At 49.4% G+C, this 26,008-nt stretch overlaps 1 protein-coding gene across 1 annotated transcript in view; it reads left to right on the forward strand.

Moving 5' to 3' along the window:
- Positions 1 to 26,008, forward strand: part of CACNA1B (calcium voltage-gated channel subunit alpha1 B) — a 364,867-nt gene that overhangs the window by 240,802 nt on the left and 98,057 nt on the right. Inside the window, exon 20 of the mRNA XM_088460941.1 lies at positions 9,421 to 9,483. Within this exon, the coding sequence (XP_088317067.1) occupies positions 9,421 to 9,483 (63 nt within the window). The remainder of the gene's footprint in view (positions 1 to 9,420; positions 9,484 to 26,008) is intronic.

Genomic DNA, 26,008 nt, shown 5'->3' on the forward strand with positions numbered 1-26,008 from the left:
TCTGAGTGCTATAATCACGCTTCCACTGACTTGGCCTTGGCTAAGGATCTGCCCCCTCGCTAATAAGCATCGCCCATGTGCCACCTCCTACCGTACAGGGGCCACAACGTCACAAGTTTCTGTTTGTTTCTCACCAACCAAATTCGCAGACGTCTCAGCAAACGCTAGACACCACTTGTGTACGGCGATACCCACACAGGAGCCTGGCTGCGCACTCAGTGCCAGTCTGTTACAGCCCCCTCCGGCACGTACACAGATGTGCCAGTCAGATGGGCAGTTACTGCCGAGCAGATGAACGTGGGCTGCTCTGGTGATGGATACACTGCTCAGATTGTAGCCTCTGTTACTGCCGGAGATACAGGACTATATTCCGCTATTCACTCAGCGCTGCATTGCGCCATCACCCTGTCATTAACATCTGCGGGGCTATGAAACTTCTGCTGCCCAAAGAGCTTTCTATTCAACGTCTAGCTCTAGCCCGATAGTCGAAAATTAAAGGTTATGGGATATTACAGAGGAGATTTAAGGAGCTTATTCAGAATCCGATTCATAGCGGCAGCTTTTCCGTCTAACCGCGGCAGCCTGCCTGCTACATTAAGCGAGAATCCGCCTTTGTATATTAAAAAGCTGTTCGTCTGCATGTGAAAGCCTGTCCCACCCACTGTCCTTATGTGCACAGCTGCCATTGTTAGGTCGGGACTTGCCCCAGCCCCGCGCTGGGTGCAGGGCCGGCGCTAGGCTGTGCTGCGCCCAGCGCCGTCCGGTGTTGCCGCCCCTTCCCTCCTCCGCTCCCTCCCCCCTGAGCTTAAATATATCCCATAGCACTGGGAGGGAGGTGGGCGTTTCCTGCGCCCTCCGGAAACAGTAGCGCTCCGGGCGACGGACCGGCTTGCCCGTGCCTGGAGCCGCTACTGGCTGGGTGCAAAAGATCTAGCTGAAACAGGCGTCCCACCTCCGTCCGCACGCTGCGAAAATGAGCGCGTTCGTGAGCCTACATGCCCATGACAACCCCATAATATGGATCAGTTCGATCAGTTCCTTGCGAACAAATAGTCGCCTCCCAATTACTGCCCAGAAACGCCCATTTCGAAGGACGGATCAATGCAACAGTGATCATCCGTGTGCTTAAGTCTCATTTGGCGCACGCGCAGTCCCCAATTCCGTACCTTGTAGCGTGAGCAGTCACCGATTTTGTACTTTGGTGGGTGCGCAGCTTGCCGAAATCCGAGAGAGAACCGTAGTATTTCAACTTAGAATCATCCCCAATACAATAGTACGTGAAGGGGCCCATACCTCTAGCCCCTATCTCGCTAATTCCCCCTTTTGCTGATTGCGGGGTCAGGGAATCAGGGAAATGAAACATGTTGGAAACCTTCGATTCACCGATCCCAACCAAAAAATGGTCGGAATCGGCGAGTCGGAGATTGTTAACATGCATCGTTCCCCGATCCGCCAATGGATAACCGATCATCGGTGGCTCGGTGCTGAAATATGGCTCACATAATAGTGCTGGGTTCAATGACTACTAACGAGGAGATTATTAAAGGGGGTCTGGAGAGAGTTCCAGCAGTTAGGTGGTCTATGCCCTGTTGTTTAGGATACATGTGATGACGATGTTTAGGAGCCCTGTGCCCGACCCAGCCTGGTACAAACTGTCCTCTGCTCTAGGTATGCTGATTATTTACTAACATTTCTTATTAGTGTCATGTCATCAACCAATAAATAATTAGCCCCACAGAGAGTCGGACATAATATTCTCTTCTGTGGGGAATTATAATTCATTTGGCTAAGACGCAACTTTTGAGTCCGCATGGTGGTGACTCCCTGACCAAACTCTGGGCAAGCAAACAAGATTTGTGACTGTCACATTGATAAAGAGAATGTTTATTCATTGCCAAAGGACTTAACAAGTGTCAGGTAACAAATTAGGGCCTAGTGAGGCTCGCAAAGACTGTTCCGTGTGTAAGGGCAGCCTGCAATGACCGCTGGACGTAGCCACATTAATTATACCTCATTTCACACATTTACTGGGAAGGACTTTAATAACCATTAGGAAAAATGTTTGATATTAAACTTCAGATAATGAGTCTGAAATTGCCACTGAATAGAGCTGACATTTTCTATGAGATGGCCTCTGTTTTACATTTTTGTACTTATCCTTGTATGTTCTTCTTTCCTATCATACTTTACTTCCAAACAAACACATGCGATTTGTTACATACTGTATTTACAGAGATAGGTGTCAGGTTAGTACATACAGCTGTGGTGTGGGCAGGGAGACAGGTGTCAGGTTAGTACATACAGCTGTGGTGTGGGCAGGGAGACAGGTGTCAGGTTAGTACATACAGCTGTGGTGTGTGCGGGGAGGCAGGTGTCAGGTTTGTACATACAGCTGTGGTGTGGGCAGGGAGGCAGGTGTCAGGTTTGTACATACAGCTGTGGTGTGGGCAGGGAGGCAGGTGTCAGGTTAGTACATACAGCTGTGGTGTGGGCAGGGAGACAGGTGTCGGGTTAGTACTGTACATACAGCTGTGGTGTGGGCAGGGAGACAGGTGCTGGGATAGTACATACAGCTGTGGTGTGGGCAGGGAGACAGGTGTTGGGTTAGTACATACAGCCGTGGTGTGGGCAGGGAGACAGGTGTTGGGTTAGTACATACAGCTGTGGTGTGGGCAGGGAGGCAGGTGTTGGGTTAGTACATACAGCTGTGGTGTGGGCAGGGAGACAGGTGTCAGGTTAGTACATACAGCCATGGTGTGGGCAGAGAGACAGGTGTCAGGTTAGTACATACAGCCGTGGTGTGTGCAGGGAGACAGGTGTTGGGTTAGTACATACAGCTGTGGTGTGGGCAGGGAGACAGGTGTTGGGTTAGTACATACAGCTGTGGTGTGGGCAGGGAGACAGGTGTCAGGTTAGTACATACAGCTGTGGTGTGTGCAGGGAGACAGGTGTTGGGTTAGTACATACAGCCGTGGTGTGGGCAGGGAGACAGGTGTCGGGTTAGTACATACAGCCGTGGTGTGAGCAGGGAGGCAGGTGTTGGGTTAGTACATACAGCTGTGGTGTGGGCAGGGAGACAGGTGTCAGGTTAGTACATACAGCTGTGGTGTGGGCAGGGAGACAGGTGTTGGGTTAGTACATACAGCCGTGGTGTGGGCAGGGAGACAGGTGTCAGGTTAGTACAGACAGCCATGGTGTGGGCAGGGAGACAGGTGTCAGGTTAGTACATACAGCCATGGTGTGGGCAGGGAGACAGGTGTCAGGTTAGTACATACAGCTGTGGTGTGGGCAGGGAGACAGGTGTTGGGTTAGTACATACAGCTGTGGTGTGGGCAAGGAGGCAGGTGTCAGGTTAGTACATACAGCCATGGTGTGGGCAGGGAGACAGGTGTTGGGTTAGTACATACAGCTGTGGTGTGGGCAGGGAGGCAGGTGTTGGGTTAGTACATACAGCTGTGGAGTGGGCAGGGAGACAGGTGTCAGGTTAGTACATACAGCTGTGGTGTGTGCAGGGAGGCAGGTGTTGGGTTAGTACATACAGCTGTGGTGTGGGCAGGGAGACAGGTGTCGGGTTAGTACATACAGCCATGGTGTGGGCAGGGAGACTGGTGTTGGGTTAGTACATACAGCTGTGGTGTGGGCAGGGAGGCAGGTGTCAGGTTAGTACATACAGCTGTGGTGTGGGCAGGGAGACAGGTGTTGGGTTGGGTTAGTACATACAGCTGTGGTGTGGGCAGGGAGACAGGTGTCAGGTTAGTACATACAGCCATGGTGTGGGCAGGGAGACAGGTGTTGGGTTAGTACATACAGCTGTGGTGTGGGCAGGGAGGCAGGTGTTGGGTTAGTACATACAGCCGTGGTGTGGGCAGGGAGGCAGGTGTTGGGTTAGTACATACAGCCGTGGTGTGGGCAGGGAGGCAGGTGTCGGGTTAGTACATACAGCTGTGGTGTGGGCAGGGAGGCAGGTGTTGGGTTAGTACATACAGCCGTGGTGTGGGCAGGGAGACAGGTGTTGGGTTAGTACATACAGCTGTGGTGTGGGCAGGGAGGCAGGTGTTGGGTTAGTACATACAGCTGTGGTGTGGGCAGGGAGGCAGGTGTTGGGTTAGTACATACAGCCGTGGTGTGGGCAGGGAGACAGGTGTCAGGTTAGTACATACAGCTGTGGTGTGGGCAGGGAGACAGGTGTTGGGTTAGTACATACAGCTGTGGTGTGGGCAAGGAGGCAGGTGTTGGGTTAGTACATACAGCCGTGGTGTGGGCAGGGAGACAGGTGTCAGGTTAGTACATACAGCCATGGTGTGGGCAGGGAGACAGGTGTTGGGTTAGTACATACAGCTGTGGTGTGTGCAGGGAGACAGGTGTTGGGTTAGTACATACAGCTGTGGTGTGTGCAGGGAGACAGGTGTTGGGTTAGTACATACAGCTATGGTGTGGGCAGGGAGACAGGTGTTGGGTTAGTACATACAGCTGTGGTTTGTGCAGGGAGACAGGTGTTGGGTTAGTACATACAGCCATGGTGTGGGCAGGGAGACAGGTGTTGGGTTAGTACATACAGCTGTGGTGTGGGCAGGGAGGCAGGTGTTGGGTTAGTACATACAGCCGTGGTGTGTGCAGGGAGACAGGTGTTGGGTTAGTACATACAGCTGTGGTGTGGGCAGGGAGGCAGGTGTTGGGATAGTACATACAGCCGTGGTGTGTGCAGGGAGACAGGTGTTGGGTTAGTACATACAGCCATGGTGTGGGCAGGGAGACAGGTGTTGGGTTAGTACATACAGCCGTGGTGTGTGCAGGGATGCAGGTGTCGGGTTAGTACATACAGCTGTGGTGTGGGCAGGGAGACAGGTGTCGGGTTAGTACATACAGCCGTGGTGTGAGCAGGGAGACAGGTGTCAGGTTAGTACATACAGCCGTGGTGTGAGCAGGGAGGCAGGTGTTGGGTTAGTACATACAGCTGTGGTGTGGGCAGGGAGACAGGTGTCAGGTTAGTACATACAGCTGTGGTGTGGGCAGGGAGACAGGTGTTGGGTTAGTACATACAGCCGTGGTGTGGGCAGGGAGACAGGTGTCAGGTTAGTACAGACAGCCATGGTGTGGGCAGGGAGACAGGTGTCAGGTTAGTACATACAGCCATGGTGTGGGCAGGGAGACAGGTGTCAGGTTAGTACATACAGCTGTGGTGTGGGCAGGGAGACAGGTGTTGGGTTAGTACATACAGCTGTGGTGTGGGCAAGGAGGCAGGTGTCAGGTTAGTACATACAGCCATGGTGTGGGCAGGGAGACAGGTGTTGGGTTAGTACATACAGCTGTGGTGTGGGCAGGGAGGCAGGTGTTGGGTTAGTACATACAGCTGTGGTGTGGGCAGGGAGACAGGTGTCAGGTTAATACATACAGCTGTGGTGTGTGCAGGGAGACAGGTGTTGGGTTAGTACATACAGCTGTGGTGTGGGCAGGGAGACAGGTGTTGGGTTAATACATACAGCCGTGGTGTGTGCAGGGAGACAGGTGTTGGGTTAGTACATACAGCTGTGGTGTGGGCAGGGAGGCAGGTGTTGGGTTAGTACATACAGCTGTGGTGTGGGCAGGGAGACAGGTGTCAGGTTAGTACATACAGCTGTGGTGTGTGCAGGGAGGCAGGTGTTGGGTTAGTACATACAGCTGTGGTGTGGGCAGGGAGACAGGTGTCGGGTTAGTACATACAGCCATGGTGTGGGCAGGGAGACTGGTGTTGGGTTAGTACATACAGCTGTGGTGTGGGCAGGGAGGCAGGTGTCAGGTTAGTACATACAGCTGTGGTGTGGGCAGGGAGACAGGTGTTGGGTTGGGTTAGTACATACAGCTGTGGTGTGGGCAGGGAGACAGGTGTCAGGTTAGTACATACAGCCATGGTGTGGGCAGGGAGACAGGTGTTGGGTTAGTACATACAGCTGTGGTGTGGGCAGGGAGGCAGGTGTTGGGTTAGTACATACAGCCGTGGTGTGGGCAGGGAGGCAGGTGTCGGGTTAGTACATACAGCCGTGGTGTGGGCAGGGAGGCAGGTGTCGGGTTAGTACATACAGCTGTGGTGTGGGCAGGGAGGCAGGTGTTGGGTTAGTACATACAGCCGTGGTGTGGGCAGGGAGACAGGTGTTGGGTTAGTACATACAGCTGTGGTGTGGGCAGGGAGGCAGGTGTTGGGTTAGTACATACAGCTGTGGTGTGGGCAGGGAGACAGGTGTTGGGTTAGTACATACAGCTGTGGTGTGGGCAGGGAGGCAGGTGTCGGGTTAGTACATACAGCTGTGGTGTGGGCAGGGAGGCAGGTGTTGGGTTAGTACATACAGCCGTGGTGTGGGCAGGGAGACAGGTGTTGGGTTAGTACATACAGCTGTGGTGTGGGCAGGGAGGAAGGTGTTGGGTTAGTACATACAGCTGTGGTGTGGGCAGGGAGGCAGGTGTTGGGTTAGTACATACAGCCGTGGTGTGGGCAGGGAGACAGGTGTTGGGTTAGTACATACAGCTGTGGTGTGGGCAGGGAGGCAGGTGTTGGGTTAGTACATACAGCTGTGGTGTGGGCAGGGAGGCAGGTGTTGGGTTAGTACATACAGCCGTGGTGTGGGCAGGGAGACAGGTGTCAGGTTAGTACATACAGCTGTGGTGTGGGCAGGGAGACAGGTGTTGGGTTAGTACATACAGCTGTGGTGTGGGCAAGGAGGCAGGTGTTGGGTTAGTACATACAGCCGTGGTGTGGGCAGGGAGACAGGTGTCAGGTTAGTACATACAGCCATGGTGTGGGCAGGGAGACAGGTGTTGGGTTAGTACATACAGCTGTGGTGTGTGCAGGGAGACAGGTGTTGGGTTAGTACATACAGCTGTGGTGTGTGCAGGGAGACAGGTGTTGGGTTAGTACATACAGCTATGGTGTGGGCAGGGAGACAGGTGTTGGGTTAGTACATACAGCTGTGGTGTGTGCAGGGAGACAGGTGTTGGGTTAGTACATACAGCCATGGTGTGGGCAGGGAGACAGGTGTTGGGTTAGTACATACAGCTGTGGTGTGGGCAGGGAGGCAGGTGTTGGGTTAGTACATACAGCCGTGGTGTGTGCAGGGAGACAGGTGTTGGGTTAGTACATACAGCTGTGGTGTGGGCAGGGAGGCAGGTGTTGGGATAGTACATACAGCCGTGGTGTGTGCAGGGAGACAGGTGTTGGGTTAGTACATACAGCCATGGTGTGGGCAGGGAGACAGGTGTTGGGTTAGTACATACAGCCGTGGTGTGTGCAGGGATGCAGGTGTCGGGTTAGTACATACAGCTGTGGTGTGGGCAGGGAGACAGGTGTCGGGTTAGTACATACAGCCGTGGTGTGAGCAGGGAGACAGGTGTCAGGTTAGTACATACAGCCGTGGTGTGAGCAGGGAGACAGGTGTCAGGTTAGTACATACAGCCATGGTGTGGGCAGGGAGACAGGTGTTGGGTTAGTACATACAGCTGTGGTGTGGGCAGGGAGGCAGGTGTTGGGTTAGTACATACAGCCGTGGTGTGGGCAGGGAGGCAGGTGTTGGGTTAGTACATACAGCCGTGGTGTGGGCAGGGAGGCAGGTGTCGGGTTAGTACATACAGCTGTGGTGTGGGCAGGGAGGCAGGTGTTGGGTTAGTACATACAGCCGTGGTGTGGGCAGGGAGGCAGGTGTTGGGTTAGTACATACAGCCGTGGTGTGGGCAGGGAGGCAGGTGTCGGGTTAGTACATACAGCTGTGGTGTGGGCAGGGAGGCAGGTGTTGGGTTAGTACATACAGCCGTGGTGTGGGCAGGGAGACAGGTGTTGGGTTAGTACATACAGCTGTGGTGTGGGCAGGGAGACAGGTGTTGGGTTAGTACATACAGCTGTGGTGTGGGCAGGGAGGCAGGTGTCGGGTTAGTACATACAGCTGTGGTGTGGGCAGGGAGGCAGGTGTTGGGTTAGTACATACAGCCGTGGTGTGGGCAGGGAGACAGGTGTTGGGTTAGTACATACAGCTGTGGTGTGGGCAGGGAGGCAGGTGTTGGGTTAGTACATACAGCTGTGGTGTGGGCAGGGAGGCAGGTGTTGGGTTAGTACATACAGCCGTGGTGTGGGCAGGGAGACAGGTGTTGGGTTAGTACATACAGCTGTGGTGTGGGCAGGGAGGCAGGTGTTGGGTTAGTACATACAGCTGTGGTGTGGGCAGGGAGGCAGGTGTTGGGTTAGTACATACAGCCGTGGTGTGGGCAGGGAGACAGGGATTGGGTTAGTACATACAGCTGTGGTGTGGGCAGGGAGACAGGTGTCAGGTTAGTACATACAGCTGTGGTGTGGGCAGGGAGACAGGTGTCAGGTTAGTACATACAGCTGTGGTGTGGGCAGGGAGACAGGTGTCAGGTTAGTACATACAGCTGTGGTGTGGGCAGGGAGGCAGGTATTGGGTTAGTACATACAGCCGTGGTGTGGGCAGGGAGACAGGTGTTGGGTTAGTACATACAGCCGTGGTGTGGGCAGGGAGACAGGTGTTGGGTTAGTACATACAGCCGTGGTGTGGGCAGGGAGGCAGGTGTTGGGTTAGTACATACAGCCGTGGTGTGGGCAGGGAGGCAGGTGTTGGGTTAGTACATACAGCCGTGGTGTGGGCAGGGAGGCAGGTGTTGGGTTAGTACATACAGCCATGGTGTTGGCAGGGTGGCAGGTGTTGGGTTAGTACATACAGCCGTGGTGTGGGCAGGGAGGCAGGTGTTGGGTTAATACATACAGCCGTGGTGTGGGCAGGGAGGCAGGTGTTGGGTTAGTACATACAGCCGTGGTGTGGGCAGGGAGGCAGGTGTTGGGTTAGTACATACAGCCGTGGTGTGGGCAGGGAGGCAAGTGTTGGGTTAGTACATACAGCCATGGTGTTGGCAGGGTGGCAGGTGTTGGGTTAGTACATACAGCCGTGGTGTGGACAGGGAGGCAGGTGTTGGGTTAGTACATACAGCCGTGGTGTGGGCAGGGAGGCAGGTGTTGGGTTAGTACATACAGCCGTGGTGTGGGCAAGGAGACAGGGAAGGGTATACATCCCCCAGTATACCCCCATTTTCCTCCTCCCATGTGGTCCTGTTACTCCCTGACCAAATTTTCCATGACGCCTCCAAATCTTCCTCTTTATTTCACCTAATTATCCCTCCATTAATGTGACCCTTCCCCCTCTCCCCTTCCCCCTGATCCCCATCTTATCCAATCACTCACCTTCCGTTCTATTCCAGTTCTCTTTATTTATTTTTTTCTTATCATGATGGGGGAGAGAATCAACGTTTTACCCCCTGCTCACTCAAATACCCAACCCAATCTGAATGCCCCCCAGAGGAGTAAAACATTGGTACCTTCCCTCCGCCCACATGTCCGTTATGGTTTTGATATATTTTGTATCTCACTTTTTTTTCTTGCATGTGCAGTTTTGTAAAGCAAACTCAAGGTGCAATATGTCGCAGCCCGTCTGTCTCCAACCTTAATTCACCGTGAGTTGCCCTCTGTTATGATATTCACTGTGTGGACTTCTGATTTATCAATATATATATAAAACTATAAATGAAAAATCTATATGAATACACTTCTAATCCCTTCTCCCCACATATATCAGACATTCATCCTTCGTGTGGGCGCCAGGTGCTGTTGGCCGGGCTGAGCACCGTGGAGGTGCTTCTTTGCTTTTCATCTCCTCTAGGTTTTGTAGCAACCTGCCTACCTCATTACTCTGTCACCCACATGACATCCATGTTCTTCCTAAGCTCACCACATGCCCGTCATAGACCGTAGCTTAGCGCCAGGAATCCTCATCTCTCTCATCTGCAAATGAAATGCCTAGAAATGATAAATGTGTCATTCTTATCTGTATATTTCAGTTGCTGTATGTGTATGTATTTACTTTTTGTATTTATGTATTTATTTTGTATGTAACCGTGCAGATAGTTTTGGGGCGTTTAATGGGTCTTTGTAAGAGCTGCTGTCTGTCTGTCTTTCTTTCCCCCTGATGAGCTGTAAATCAATCAGTCAGTGATATAGGACTTAAAAGGTTTGTCCTCCTCCATATATTTTAATTTAGCAGCTTGACCATGTCCTCTTTTTCTGTCAGTGCTTTGTAGCCATGCCTTTACATCACCAGGGAGAATTGCCCATTTCTGTTGCTGGTGGATATGACACAGATCCGCTGTGCCCTGCGACCTTGGACAGAGTTATCGCTAACCAAAAACTCTGCCTTGTGATTATAAAGCAGAGGATGAAGTTTCGTTAATAAAAAGAAGGTTTAGTGAAAGTTGCAGGGGGCCACGTATTATGATTTGGAGCAATACACATTACTGTACAATTATTTATATATGGTCTTCACACTTAGCGGCACGTTACAGTGATAAAACAAGGCCGGGTGTTACCGAATAGAGGGACACTGAGAAAGCAGGAGAAAGGTTTTGTTCAAAATAATTTAGGTTTAAGGAATAAAGATAAATGTGATTCCATTTTCCAAGTAAGAGCCGTATTCAATTCGAGCGGACCTGCGATACTTTTCCGCCTCCTGGACTTTTCGCCTACATCGCGTGCTTTGTAGGCGGAAAAGTATGGCGCGCGTGCCCGCGTATCCCCGTATTCAATTTGAAAGTACGTGAAAATGGCACCCGGCGAAACTTAAACAAGCGGAAAGTGCTGTCAGATTTGGGGAAATCAGCCTGACACCCCCCAAAAGATGCTCTGACATGGGGGTTAGCTATGGAACCCCCCGATTTGGCTCGCTGAAGGTATTTGGTGTTTTTAAACGGGCTCAATAGCTGCTAAATAGCGTTTTTCTATACATGGTGCAGAATAGTATTCAGGTGTTTTTTTGCAGGAAATAACTTATCCCAGCAAATTTGGGGGACTTGTAAATAGGGGGGGGGGGGGGGGGTCAGCATATTTTAAAGTTGCTAAAGTGAAGTAAAAAAAATCGTGAAAAATCCACCTGCTGCAAGCACCTGCAATGAAAAAAACACTTGGGATTTATTTGAGGACCCCCCTCAGAGTCAAGTTCCTAGTTTTTAACTTTGTCCCCCAACATTTTTTTTTTTCGCCCCCAAATTCAAAGTGATTTTTTTAGGGTGTTCTTAAGTGCTTTTTGAAAAAAATTTTAACGCAGTTTACCATTGAGGGACTGTCTGAAGGCTGCACGGGGATTCCCGCAACGTTGCACCCCAAAACCCCAATTCTGCACTTTTTTCCGCCTGCTATTCATAGGCAAAACTTTTCCAGCTATTACATTGCATTGACTTTCCGCCTGGCGAAATGACGTCATCAGCAAAACTTTTCTTCGGATTCCGGCTTTTCGCCTCAAATTGAATACGGGCCACTTGTCATAGTAACATGAGAGCCAGTGTAACATATGAGAGCCAGTGTAACATATGAGAGCCAGTGTAACACATGAGAGCCAGTGTAACATATGAGAACCAGTGTAACACATGAGAGCCAGGGTAACATATGAGAGCCAGTGTAACATGAGGGCCAGTGTAACATATGAGAACCAGTGTAACACATGAGAGCCAGGGTAACATATGAGAGCCAGTGTAACATGAGGGCCAGTGTAACATATGAGAACCAGTGTAACACATGAGAGCCAGGGTAACATATGAGAGCCAGTGTAACACATGAGAGCCAGTGTAACATATGAGAGCCAGTGTAACATGAGGGCCAGTGTAACATATGAGAGCCAGTGTAACATGAGGGCCAGTGTAACATATGAGAACCAGTGTAACACATGAGAGCCAGGGTAACATATGAGAGCCAGTGTAACACATGAGAGCCAGTGTAACATTAGAGCCAGTGTAACATATGAGGGCCAGTGTAACATATGAGAGCCAGTGTAACATGAGGGCCAGTGTAACATATGAGAACCAGTGTAACACATGAGAGCCAGGGTAACATATGAGAGCCAGTGTAACATGAGGGCCAGTGTAACATATGAGAACCAGTGTAACACATGAGAGCCAGGGTAACATATGAGAGCCAGTGTAACACATGAGAGCCAGTGTAACATATGAGAGCCAGTGTAACATGAGGGCCAGTGTAACATATGAGAGCCAGTGTAACATGAGGGCCAGTGTAACATATGAGAACCAGTGTAACACATGAGAGCCAGGGTAACATATGAGAGCCAGTGTAACACATGAGAGCCAGTGTAACATTAGAGCCAGTGTAACATATGAGGGCCAGTGTAACATATGAGAGCCAGTGTAACATGAGGGCCAGTGTAACATATGAGAACCAGTGTAACACATGAGAGCCAGGGTAACATATGAGAGCCAGTGTAACATGAGGGCCAGTGTAACATATGAGAACCAGTGTAACACATGAGAGCCAGGGTAACATATGAGAGCCAGTGTAACATGAGGGCCAGTGTAACATATGAGAACCAGTGTAACACATGAGAGCCAGGGTAACATATGAGAGCCAGTGTAACACATGAGAGCCAGTGTAACATATGAGAGCCAGTGTAACATGAGGGCCAGTGTAACATATGAGAGCCAGTGTAACATGAGGGCCAGTGTAACATATGAGAACCAGTGTAACACATGAGAGCCAGGGTAACATATGAGAGCCAGTGTAACACATGAGAGCCAGTGTAACATTAGAGCCAGTGTAACATATGAGGGCCAGTGTAACATATGAGAGCCAGTGTAACATGAGGGCCAGTGTAACATATGAGAACCAGTGTAACACATGAGAGCCAGGGTAACATATGAGAGCCAGTGTAACATGAGGGCCAGTGTAACATATGAGAACCAGTGTAACACATGAGAGCCAGGGTAACATATGAGAGCCAGTGTAACACATGAGAGCCAGTGTAACATATGAGAGCCAGTGTAACATGAGGGCCAGTGTAACATATGAGAGCCAGTGTAACATGAGGGCCAGTGTAACATATGAGAACCAGTGTAACACATGAGAGCCAGGGTAACATATGAGAGCCAGTGTAACACATGAGAGCCAGTGTAACATTAGAGCCAGTGTAACATATGAGGGCCAGTGTAACATATGAGAGCCAGTGTAACATGAGGGCCAGTGTAACATATGAGAACCAGTGTAACACATGAGAGCCAGGGTAACATATGAGAGCCAGTGTAACATGAGGGCCAGTGTAACATATGAGAACCAGTGTAACACATGAGAGCCAGGGTAACATATGAGAGCCAGTGTAACATGAGGGCCAGTGTAACATATGAGAACCAGTGTAACACATGAGAGCCAGGGTAACATATGAGAGCCAGTGTAACATGAGGGCCAGTGTAACATATGAGAACCAGTGTAACACATGAGAGCCAGGGTAACATATGAGAGCCAGTGTAACACATGAGAGCCAGTGTAACATATGAGAGCCAGTGTAACATGAGGGCCAGTGTAACATATGAGAGCCAGTGTAACATGAGGGCCAGTGTAACATATGAGAACCAGTGTAACACATGAGAGCCAGGGTAACATATGAGAGCCAGTGTAACACATGAGAGCCAGTGTAACATTAGAGCCAGTGTAACATATGAGGGCCAGTGTAACATATGAGAGCCAGTGTAACATGAGGGCCAGTGTAACATATGAGAACCAGTGTAACACATGAGAGCCAGGGTAACATATGAGAGCCAGTGTAACATGAGGGCCAGTGTAACATATGAGAACCAGTGTAACACATGAGAGCCAGGGTAACATATGAGAGCCAGTGTAACACATGAGAGCCAGTGTAACATATGAGAGCCAGTGTAACATGAGGGCCAGTGTAACATATGAGAGCCAGTGTAACATGAGGGCCAGTGTAACATATGAGAACCAGTGTAACACATGAGAGCCAGGGTAACATATGAGAGCCAGTGTAACACATGAGAGCCAGTGTAACATTAGAGCCAGTGTAACATATGAGGGCCAGTGTAACATATGAGAGCCAGTGTAACATGAGGGCCAGTGTAACATATGAGAACCAGTGTAACACATGAGAGCCAGGGTAACATATGAGAGCCAGTGTAACATGAGGGCCAGTGTAACATATGAGAACCAGTGTAACACATGAGAGCCAGGGTAACATATGAGAGCCAGTGTAACACATGAGAGCCAGTGTAACATATGAGAGCCAGTGTAACATGAGGGCCAGTGTAACATATGAGAGCCAGTGTAACATGAGGGCCAGTGTAACATATGAGAACCAGTGTAACACATGAGAGCCAGGGTAACATATGAGAGCCAGTGTAACACATGAGAGCCAGTGTAACACATGAGAGCCAGTGTAACATTAGAGCCAGTGTAACATATGAGGGCCAGTGTAACACATGAGAGCCAGTGTAACACATGAGGGCCAGTGTAACATATGAGGGCCAGTGTAACACATGAGAGCCAGTGTAACACATGAGAGCCAGTGTAACACATGAGGGCCAGGGTAACACATGAGGGCCAGTGTAACACATGAGAGCCAGTGTAACACATGAGGGCCTGTGTAACACATGAGAGCCAGTGTAACATGAGGGCCAGTGTAACATATGAGAGCCAGTGTAACATATGAGGGCCAGGGTAACATATGAGAGCCAGAGTAACATATGAGGGCCAGGGTAACATATGAGGGCCAGTGTAACACATGAGAGCCAGTGTAACATTAGAGCCAGTGTAACATATGAGAGCCAGTGTAACATATGAGGGCCAGTGTAACACATGAGAGCCAGTGTAACACATGAGAGCCAGTGTAACACATGAGGGCCAGGGTAACACATGAGGGCCAGGGTAACACATGAGGGCCAGTGTAACATATGAGAGCCAGTGTAACACATGAGAGCCAGTGTAACACATGAGAGCCAGTGTAACATATGAGAGCCAGTGTAACATATGAGAGCCAGTGTAACATATGAGAGCCAGTGTAACACATGAGGGCCAGTGTAACACATGAGAGCCAGTGTAACATATGAGAGCCAGTGTAACATATGAGAGCCAGTGTAACACATGAGAGCCAGTGTAACACATGAGAGCCAGTGTAACATATGAGAGCCAGTGTAACACATGAGAGCCAGTGTAACATATGAGAGCCAGTGTAACACATGAGAGCCAGTGTAACATATGAGAGCCAGTGTAACACATGAGAGCCAGTGTAACATATGAGAGCCAGTGTAACATATGAGAGCCAGTGTAACATGAGGGCCAGTGTAACATATGAGAGCCAGTGTAACATATGAGGGCCAGGGTAACATATGAGAGCCAGAGTAACATATGAGGGCCAGGGTAACATATGAGGGCCAGTGTAACACATGAGAGCCAGTGTAACATTAGAGCCAGTGTAACATATGAGAGCCAGTGTAACACATGAGAGCCAGTGTAACACATGAGGGCCAGGGTAACACATGAGGGCCAGTGTAACACATGAGAGCCAGTGTAACACATGAGGGCCTGTGTAACACATGAGGGCCAGTGTAACACATGAGAGCCAGTGTAACACATGAGAGCCAGTGTAACACATGAGGGCCAGTGTAACACATGAGGGCCAGTGTAACATATGAGGGCCAGTGTAACACATGAGAGCCAGTGTAACATATGAGAGCCAGTGTAACACATGAGAGCCAGTGTAACACATGAGGGCCAGTGTAACACATGAGGGCCAGTGTAACATATGAGAGCCAGTGTAACACATGAGGGCCAGTGTAACACATGAGGGCCAGTGTAACATATGAGAGCCAGTGTAACACATGAGGGCCAGTGTAACACATGAGAGCCAGTGTAACACATGAGAGCCAGTGTAACACATGAGGGCCAGTGTAACATATGAGGGCCAGTGTAACATATGAGGGCCAGTGTAACATATGAGAGCCAGTGTAACACATGAGGGCCAGTGTAACACATGAGAGCCACCAGTGTAACACATGAGGGCCAGTGTAACATATGAGAGCCAGTGTAACACATGAGGGCCAGTGTAACACATGAGGGCCAGTGTAACACATGAGAGCCAGTGTAACACATGAGGGCCAGTGTAACATATGAGGGCCAGTGTAACACATGAGAGCCAGTGTAAGTGTAACACATGAGAGCCAGTGTAACATATGAGAGCCTGTGTAACACATGAGGACCAGTGTAACACATGAGAGCCAGTGTAACACATGAGAGCCAGTGTAACATATGAGAGCCAGAGTAACATATGAGAGCCAGTGTAACACATGAGAGCCAGAGTAACACATGAGGGCCAGTGTTACATATGAGAGCCAGTGTAACACATGAGAGCCAGTGTAACACATGAGAGCCAGAGTAACACATGAGGGCCAGTGTAACACATGAGAGCCAGTGTAACACATGAGGGCCAGTGTAACACATGAGGGCCAGTGTAACACATGAGGGCCAGTGTAACACATGAGAGCCAGTGTAACATATGAGAGCCAGTGTAACACATGAGGGCCAGTGTAACATATGAGGGCCAGTGTAACATATGAGGGCCAGTGTAACACATGAGAGCCAGGGTAACATATGAGAGCCAGGGTAACATATGAGAGCCAGTGTAACACATGAGGGCCAGTGTAACACATGAGGGCCAGTGTAACATATGAGAGCCAGTGTAACACATGAGGGCCAGTGTAACACATGAGGGCCAGTGTAACACATGAGAGCCAGTGTAACACATGAGGGCCAGTGTAACACATGAGAGCCAGTGTAACACATGAGAGCCAGTGTAACACATGAGGGCCAGTGTAACATATGAGGGCCAGTGTAACATATGAGGGCCAGTGTAACATATGAGAGCCAGTGTAACACATGAGGGCCAGTGTAACACATGAGAGCCACCAGTGTAACACATGAGGGCCAGTGTAACATATGAGAGCCAGTGTAACACATGAGGGCCAGTGTAACACATGAGGGCCAGTGTAACACATGAGAGCCAGTGTAACACATGAGGGCCAGTGTAACATATGAGGGCCAGTGTAACACATGAGAGCCAGTGTAAGTGTAACACATGAGAGCCAGTGTAACATATGAGAGCCTGTGTAACACATGAGGACCAGTGTAACACATGAGAGCCAGTGTAACACATGAGAGCCAGTGTAACATATGAGAGCCAGAGTAACATATGAGAGCCAGTGTAACACATGAGAGCCAGAGTAACACATGAGGGCCAGTGTAACATATGAGAGCCAGTGTAACACATGAGAGCCAGTGTAACACATGAGAGCCAGAGTAACACATGAGGGCCAGTGTAACACATGAGAGCCAGTGTAACACATGAGGGCCAGTGTAACACATGAGAGCCAGTGTAACACATGAGAGTCAGTGTAACACATGAGGGCCAGTGTAACACATGAGAGCCAGAGTAACACATGAGAGCCAGAGTAACACATGAGGGCCAGTGTAACACATGAGAGCCAGAGTAACACATGAGAGCCAGTGTAACACATGAGGGCCAGTGTAACACATGAGAGCCAGAGTAACACATGAGAGTCAGTGTAACACATGAGAGCCTGAGTAACACATGAGGGCCAGTGTAACACATGAGAGCCAGAGTAACACATGAGAGCCAGAGTAACATATGAGAGCCAGTGTAACACATGAGAGCCAGAGTAACATATGAGAGCCAGTGTAACACATGAGAGAACACATGAGAGCCAGTGTAACACATGAGAGCCAGTGTAACATATGAGAGCCAGTGTAACACATGAGAGCCAGTGTAACACATGAAACCAGTGTAACATATGAGAGCCAGTGTAACACATGAGAGCCAGTGTAACACATGAGAACCAGTGTAACACATGAGAGCCAGTGTAACATATGAGAGCCAGTGTAACATATGAGAGCCAGTGTAACACATGAGAGCCAGTGTAACATATGAGAGCCAGTGTAACACATGAGAGCCAGTGTAACACATGAGAGCCAGTGTAACACATGAGAACCAGTGTAACACATGAGAGCCAGTGTAACACATGAGAGCCAGAGTAACACATGAGGGCCAGTGTAACACATGAGAGCCAGTGTAACACATGAGGGCCAGTGTAACACATGAGAGCCAGTGTAACACATGAGAGCCAGTGTAACATATGAGAGCCAGTGTAACACATGAGAGCCAGTGTAACATATGAGAGCCAGTGTAACATATGAGAGCTAGTGTAACACATGAGAGCCAGTGTAACATATGAGAGCCAGTGTAACATATGAGAGCCAGTGTAACATATGAGAGCTAGTGTAACACATGAGAGCCAGTGTAACACATGAGAGCCAGTGTAACATATGAGAGCCAGTGTAACATATGAGAGCTAGCATCCAGCTGCGTTACAGTAATGGTGTATTATATACCCCCTGCATAGTACGCGGTGTCAGTCTGACTTTTGTCCGATGCGCCATCTGCGTCAAATGACTTCTTTACATAGAGAAATGAATCTCCCTTGATAATAAGGTCTCTGTGTATAAACACATTTCTTGTTGGGCGTCAGCTGCTTATGTTTCCGTCTTGGGGGTCACGATCCGTAGCCCGAGAGCGCTCTCTTGTGTCTGTCAAAGCTGCTCGCTGTCTGTCTGTCTGTCTCCTTCATCTCCTCGCGCTGCCCCTGACCCGCTTGTCAGTCTCGTTGGCCGCTGTCTGTCAGCGTTCCACGCTCTCAGTGTGCCCCGGGTTTGTCTCACTGTCACTCCTGCTTCGTGTTCGCAATGTGAATTCTCTATTATCACCTCCAGGGTGGAAAACGTGACATAAATACATCCGCAGTAATGTCAGTAGGGCAGGGGCGATGCCCCATTACTAAAGCCGCCAGTGGACCAACGTAGGGTGAACGGGGCACGTGACTGCCAGTTACCCCAACCAATACGTGTGCTGTTCCCTGGCAGACTGACTACACCTCAGGTGTTAGTCCTGTTTGATTTCTGTTACATGTAGTAGTTTTGTGGCTGAGATTCGCTGTCACCTTATATATCTATAATGTGATGTCTATACTACAGGTGTCTCCCGGTTATTTTCTGCTAAACATTTAACTGGTGCAATTGTTGGCGCAGCCCGTCCTGTCTTTGGGCGCTACCAGAGCCAGCTACTTGCCTGGGACAGTAAATTCCTAGGTAACTTTCATTGAAATGGCGTTCGCTTCATTGACGGTTGTGTGGATGTCTGAGCCGCCATCCTGCTAGCGCCGTAGGAGTTGTAATTGTACAGTAATGCATATAAATTGCTGCCATGTGTTACCTGCGTTTTCTGTCCTGAGGTTTAATGCAGAGCTATAAACTCATTGAGGCTGCAGTGTCCTAAACCTGTCATTGTAATATGTACAGAACAGATTGTATTGTGTGTATTCAGGAACTGTATTTCCAAGGTCGTTGGCAAGAATGGCGAAACACCTCAGAAATGGGTTTCTGTGAGGCGGAGAGACGGGTAGCTGGCAGGACGAGCACCTGGCACGCGGAGTTGGTAAAAGCCGTGCCAAATTGCCTGTGTCTGTACAAAGTAAATAGGGAAAGTTGCATTGATGGCTGGATAGTCATTTTGAAAAGTACAATTATCTTAATTTAAAGTGGATTTCTACTTGAGATGACTTTTATACATTGGCTTCTATGTGTCTTGCTGCAACTATCCTACTGGTTCCCGTCTGTGCTCTTTAGCATCGCATTTGTATTACTAAGGAGAGCTGTGTACTTTCAGTGTCTGGGGATATAACACAGATCTGCTGCCTCTATACAGTTCTATCCAGCACAGAGATCACAACATACCTGTCATTTACAAGGGTAGGGAAGCGTAAAAAAAAATAAACAAAACTGCCTGATGATATAAGTGTATTGCTGAAAAACACAGAAAAGGCCTTGAGTTTAGTAACCATAACAGATAAGTTGTACAAGCCGATTAAGGAATCATCTGAAGGTGCAAAGCCCTCAACTGGCAGTGTGGCATTACTTGGTGAGATTATGGCATAGTGCGTCAGTGAACCTAAAAGTTTCCCCACGATCTCCTAGCATAACACTAACGATACAGGTTTGGATGTTTACCGTAGGGTGGGGGGGGGATCATCAGTGAATAAACCTTTGAAATAATTTCATGAAATACAAATAATTATATTATCTTCACCCCACGCCCTGAGGCGTAAATTCACTCAAATAAATTAGCATGTAGCTGCCCTCAAATAAGACAGCTGCTCTATATAGAGTGGGATATTTTACATATTGTCCCCCTAACGGAACTATGTCTGTGTGCCCTTCCAAAGGCTACTAACTGGTAATGTAGGTGACTGATCCATCTGCCTGATTGACAGAGACCACACCCCCTGTATGACATCAGCTATACTGCAGCACTGATATAGCATATAGGACGTTTACATTAGTAAATGTTTGTGTAAGACGCATTATATACTATATAGCAGCAATAATTCATATTTGGAGAAATTATTTATTTGCAATTCTCCACTTGGGGTATGCAATAACCCTGCAAATAATACAGGCTGTGGGCATAGGACGGAAACGCCAGTATAAAGTAACTTATTATGGTGTTGGGCTACACGTGCGGCCAGGACCTCCTCTTTGCACTGTGGGGCGTTGAGGCTACCAATGCCTGGAATTGTACAGGAAGGACGCGGCACCATCTTCCCCTAGAAAGCAGCTGACGCCTGGCTGATGGTGATAGTAAAATGCCACGTGTCCTTCCAAGATATCCCATCGATGCTGGGTCGGCCGGGCTCAGATCTGGTGACTGATATTATCTGTATGTCACGGCCTTGTCGTTGTCCTACTCGTCAGTCACTGGGCAATCACGCCAGCTGAATGGATTAGGGTCTCGGTAGACCCATCTCTCTTTTTCCAGGGAATGAATGCTGTAACATAGGGTGAGGATGATCACTTAGCACCATTAGGCAACAATTCTCAATGACTTCTCCTTCTAAGGGGGTGACTGCACCCACACGGTGCCAGGAGGGGCCCCCACAATGTTACAGGACCACCAGAAGCCACCATCATCCAAACAGATCACCTTCCTCCACTGCTTCTTAGACAATTTCCTGCGCTCTGACTAACATGGCCGTACGTGATGAGCGGTGTATGCTCTGCAACCTAACTATCATCTCCTGCTCTGCAGAGCTCTCGTTGGAACGAAGTCTAGACTGGCAGCCAATGGCCCTTTGCTGAAGTTTTCCCTTTGGCGTTCCAATCTGACCGCACTTTCCACACCGTGGCCTGAGAGATATTAGCAAGTTGAGCCATCTTGGTCATTAAAGCCAGATGTACCTTCACTCAGAGTCGCCAATGTGCAGCCATACGAGCCATAATTACAGGCACCCAGAGCCATCCGTTACCTATAATACAGACTAGGCTGGGATGCTTTTTGCTTAATTAACGTATAAGCCGCACTTCCCTGGAGGCTCTGGCTTTCTGGTGTCCCTCTTTTATCCAGGTATTTCCATACACACACAAAGATATTAGTCTATAATTAGAAGCGCGGTGGATGGCAGCGGCCATCCCCACCTGCAATCGGTAATGTATTACTGGCTCCATGGTCGTACTCTGGTTGCTGAGTCAGAGGTGGAAGCCATCAGGCCGCAGCTGTTTCTTTTGGCTGTCGACCGTCTGCGATTTTGTGCAAATAGCCCTTCCCTGGTGTACTTTCGTGCGTCCAAATGAGACGCCTGCTGCGAGTGCCTGTAGACGCTGTAATACCGCTTTGTGCGTTTAGCCAGCACCATGGAAACTTGCGCCAGCCCCTATGGCGAATGCAGGTTCCCCCCCGTCAGAGTATGGCCTTCACTGTGAACGACTGGGCATCTGTACGCCATTTTGCTTGCACATTGTGCAACGCATACGCCATCGAAGATTGTTAGGGATTTTCACGCAGTAGAAAAAAATAATCGATGAACTCCGTGAACATCGGCAATGATTTAGGCACACAATGTCCTCGGCTTGCCACACAGGTAAAAATAGTGTCTGGATTTTTTTTTTATCCTGTTTTTTTTTTTTATTCAATTCTGTACCGACCACAGCATCCGCACTACTGGTGCCCGAGAGGCGCCCCGGGGCATCTAATTGCGCTATCCTTGTTAAAGAAGCCAGGATCTCAAATATAGATCTAATCACTATGCAAATGACCCCGTTCTCCCGTCTCCCAATTCCCCGAATTCTGTGAGAGTGAGAGCTGTGCGTCCCTATAGCGACTCATCACACAGCGGGCAGCCAGAGAAGGTCGCCTGAGCCCCATGTGAGGGCCTCGTTTAATGGACTTTTTAAACAGCCAGACAAGTGCTCAGTAAGGAAAATAATTCGTGCAAAGCAGAAATCGCCAAGTTGGAAGTTTAGTTGTTGAAAGTTGTGAAATTGTTGGCGGCAGAGATTTCCATTTATAGCAGGGAACACAGAGGGGCTCATTTACAGGCCGGCGCTTCTGCTCCCCGAACACGTTCCTATACATGCACAGAAGTTAGAAGCGTCTCAGGATGTGACCGGGTCCCTAGTAGTAACACTTGCATCAGGCGTATATATACGTCAGTGGTAGATGTCAGTATGCCATCAGCGACATCTTTTTCTTTACACTGCCCTCTAACACGCGTAAAAGAACGGTGCCTAAAAGATGTATCTGTGGATGCGTTCACATCTCATTATAATGCATTTATATCCTTACGGTACCCATCCTGTACCCCTGTTCTGCCCTTCCAGTCAACGGACAATTATAAGTTTAAGGAACAGAAAAATCTATATGCATGTGCGGGTTTGGCGCACTTATGCAGTACAGAAAGCCGCATAAAGAAAAAAATCAGACGCATGTCCAACTCTAAGTGAGCCCCGTAGCGTGCGCATGTAATGGCGGCATTGTATGACCCAGGCTTAGGTAAGCTGATCATTCACGTGAACAGGGGCTGGCGGGACGTATTCAGTGCTAATATGAGGGAAGTAGCCATAACAGGACTGTTTAATTTTTTATAAGAAACTATGGGGTCTATTTACTAAGCTTAGTTAGGAGATAAAGTGAACGGTGATAAAGTACCAGCCAATCAGCTCCTAACTGCCATGTCATAGGCTGTGTTTGAAAAATGACAGTTAGGAACTGATTGGCTGGTACCTTATCACCGTTCACTTTATCTCCTAACAAAGCTTAGTAAATAGCCCTTATATTACATAACAGCTGCACGTCCACTGAAAGGCCATTCTTCCTTATGAAGGACTTTCAGGGAAGTCTTATTCTTAATCTGTGTATGGGGAACTGGACGGTGTAACGGAAGGCACGGCGAATGCATTGCTTCGTTCCAATGCACTTTGAGAAAGGTGTTACTCCCATCCAGGGCAGTCAGAACTGTTGGCCTATTCTTCATCTGTTATGGATAATTTAAGTCCCTCTTTTCAGTTCCTTGTTAACTAAAAGCAAGCCCATTATTTCCGTATATATTTACATCCCATACTGACTTTAGCCAGAGTCCTAGGACCTTTAATTCCACTAAATACCTGTAATAATTCCAATTACATGGTCAAGAAAACCAGAGAAAGAATAGGTAGGAATGCCAAAGGTATAACACTGGCACTGATTCACTACGGAACGCAACTGCGTATGCAATTGTGATTACACGCGTAGTTCAACAGCGATAGTACGCTAATTCATTGCAATCGCTACCCCGTCGCAGTACTAGATAAGGACGTCCACTTTACTCAGCACACATCCGTAATGTTTAGCAAGACTACGAAACCATCGGTAACATGGAGTACCATCGCAGCCTCACGCACACTTGCACAAGCTCTGACCTTACTCAGGGATTGCTAACTTCCACGCACGCTATGAGTCTACAGAGTGCGTATGGCATCACAGTGGCTACATTATGCACGCCCCTGACACGTTGTGCGAATGCACTGGCACGACTGTGTTTTCGCCCTGTCACCTCCCACAAACGGCACTTCTTGTCAATCACTCTGTGATGGGTCTGTGTAGTCACTGCGATCGCAGTCCCAATCGCAGCGGCAAGTTCGCACACTGCGATGCATACACATGCACAGAATGAAACAATCGCACGATTGCGTGCGTATTAGAAACTGCGTACCTTGCTGAATCAGGCCCTTTGTCTCCTGAGACTGGAAGCAGATGGTAGAGCACCTGTATGGACCAGTGATCAGTTGAGGGAACCACCCAAGTTGTGCCCCAGTGGGACAAGTCCTCTTCCCTTCCTTGACCATAGAAGATATAAAGTCAAATTTTGTATTAAGCTGTTCTCTGTCCTCCTTTCGGCAGTCTGACTGAATATCCTACCTCTGGCACTCTGGAAGAATGACCTACCTGTGGCAGTCTGGCTGACCTACCTCTGGCTGATTGTCCTACTTCTGGAAGTTGGGTATGAAGTCCTGCCTCTTGTAAGTCTGGCATAATGCCCTGCCTCTTGGAAGTCTGGCTGAATGTCCTGCATCGGCAGTCTGGCCAAATGTCCTGCCTCTTGGAAGTCTGGCCGAATGTCCTGCCTTTTGGAAGTCTGGCTAGATGTCTTGACTCTTGGAAGTCTGGCCAAATGTCTTGACTCTTGGAAGTCTGGCCGAATGTCCTGCCTCTTGGAAGTCTGGCCGAATGTCCTGCCCTTTGGAAGTCTGGCTGGGTGTCTTGACTCCTGGAAGTCTGGCTGAATGTCCTGCCTCTTGAAAGTCTGGCTGAATGTCCTGCCTCTTGGAAGTCTGGCTGGATGTCTTGACTCTTGGAAGTCTGGCTGAATGTCCTGCCTCTTGGAAGTCTGGCCGAATGTCCTGCCTCTTGGAAGTCTGGCCGAATGTCCTGCCCTTTGGAAGTCTGGCTGAATGTCCTGCCCTTTGGAAGTCTGGCTGAATGTCCTGCCTCTTGGAAGGCTGGCTGAATGTCCTGGCTCTTGGAAGTCTGGCCGAATGTCCTGCCTCTTGGAAGTCTGGCCGAATGTCCTGCCCTTTGGAAGTCTGGCCGGATGTCCTGCCTCTTGGAAGTCTGTCTGAATGTCCTGCCTCTTGGAAGTCTGGCCGAATGTCCTGCCTCTTGGAAGTCTGGCCGAAATTTCCTGCCTCTTGGAAGTCTGGCTGATTGTCCTGCCCATTGGAAGTCTGGCCGGATGTCTTGACTCTTGAGAGTCTGGCCGGATGTCCTACCTCTGGAAGTCTGGCCGAATGTCCTGCCTCTAGGAAGTCTGGCCGAATGTCCTGCCTCTTGGAAGTCTGGCTGAATGTCCTGCCTCTTGGAAGTCTGGCTGAATGTCCTGCCTCCTGCCTCTTGGAAGTCTGGCTGAATGTCCTGCCTCTTGGAAGTCTGGCTGAATGTCCTGGTTCCGGCAGTCTGCCTGGTGCATCTGTTGCTGGGATCATGGCTGCGATAATATACAAATGCTAGTACTAGCCATTCCCTGGTGTAGTAGCCTGCGCCTGAATGTGCAAATACTGAGATGCCCACTTCTAGCGTCTCTGCATAATGTAACACGCTGGTGAATCTTGCCATGCCACCATCAGCGCACCACGGCGTGCACCATCTACACTTGCCCTATGACAGGTATAATTCCTCCGTCTGAACATGGCCTCTGTGGCTGCAGCTCTGCATCTGATGAAGCCAGTGACAGCCCCATAACACGCCCATGAGACGTATTTTCAGTTCAGGGGCGGCATGCACTGACACTTACCGCCGGACATCACATTAGTAATGATCGCATGTGCGCTAACATATGCGATCAGTACAGCATAGTAAGCTCTTCCGATAAGAGGTGGCCTTTGCGATCTCTGCAGCACAGTGGCCTTCCGGGTTTATGACCTGGGAGTCCATCTGCGCATGCGCAGAGTGATACGACGGCCGCGGGGCATGCTGGGGGAGGATCCGATCGGATCCCTCATAGCAGCGCGATGCAGCAGAAGCCCATAGGTTTCTATAGGGTAACACCAGCAAAAGCTGGCGTTACCTTCCACATCGCAGCCCGGCGGCTAGCAGAATGATGCATATGAAAAATGCGGTAAACGGGGAGTTTACCGTATTTTTCGTTTACTGCATCCCGCCCCAGGACACCTCCCAGTCACCGCAATGGAATGCCCGGCACTTTGCTGCCCCGTTTCTGATACCATCTCTCCCGGTCACAAAAGGATCATTGTGCATAC

Source organism: Taudactylus pleione, unplaced genomic scaffold (genome assembly GCF_031769625.1).
Source record: "Taudactylus pleione unplaced genomic scaffold, aTauple2 ptg000996l, whole genome shotgun sequence".
NCBI classification, from domain to species: Eukaryota; Metazoa; Chordata; class Amphibia; order Anura; family Myobatrachidae; genus Taudactylus; species Taudactylus pleione.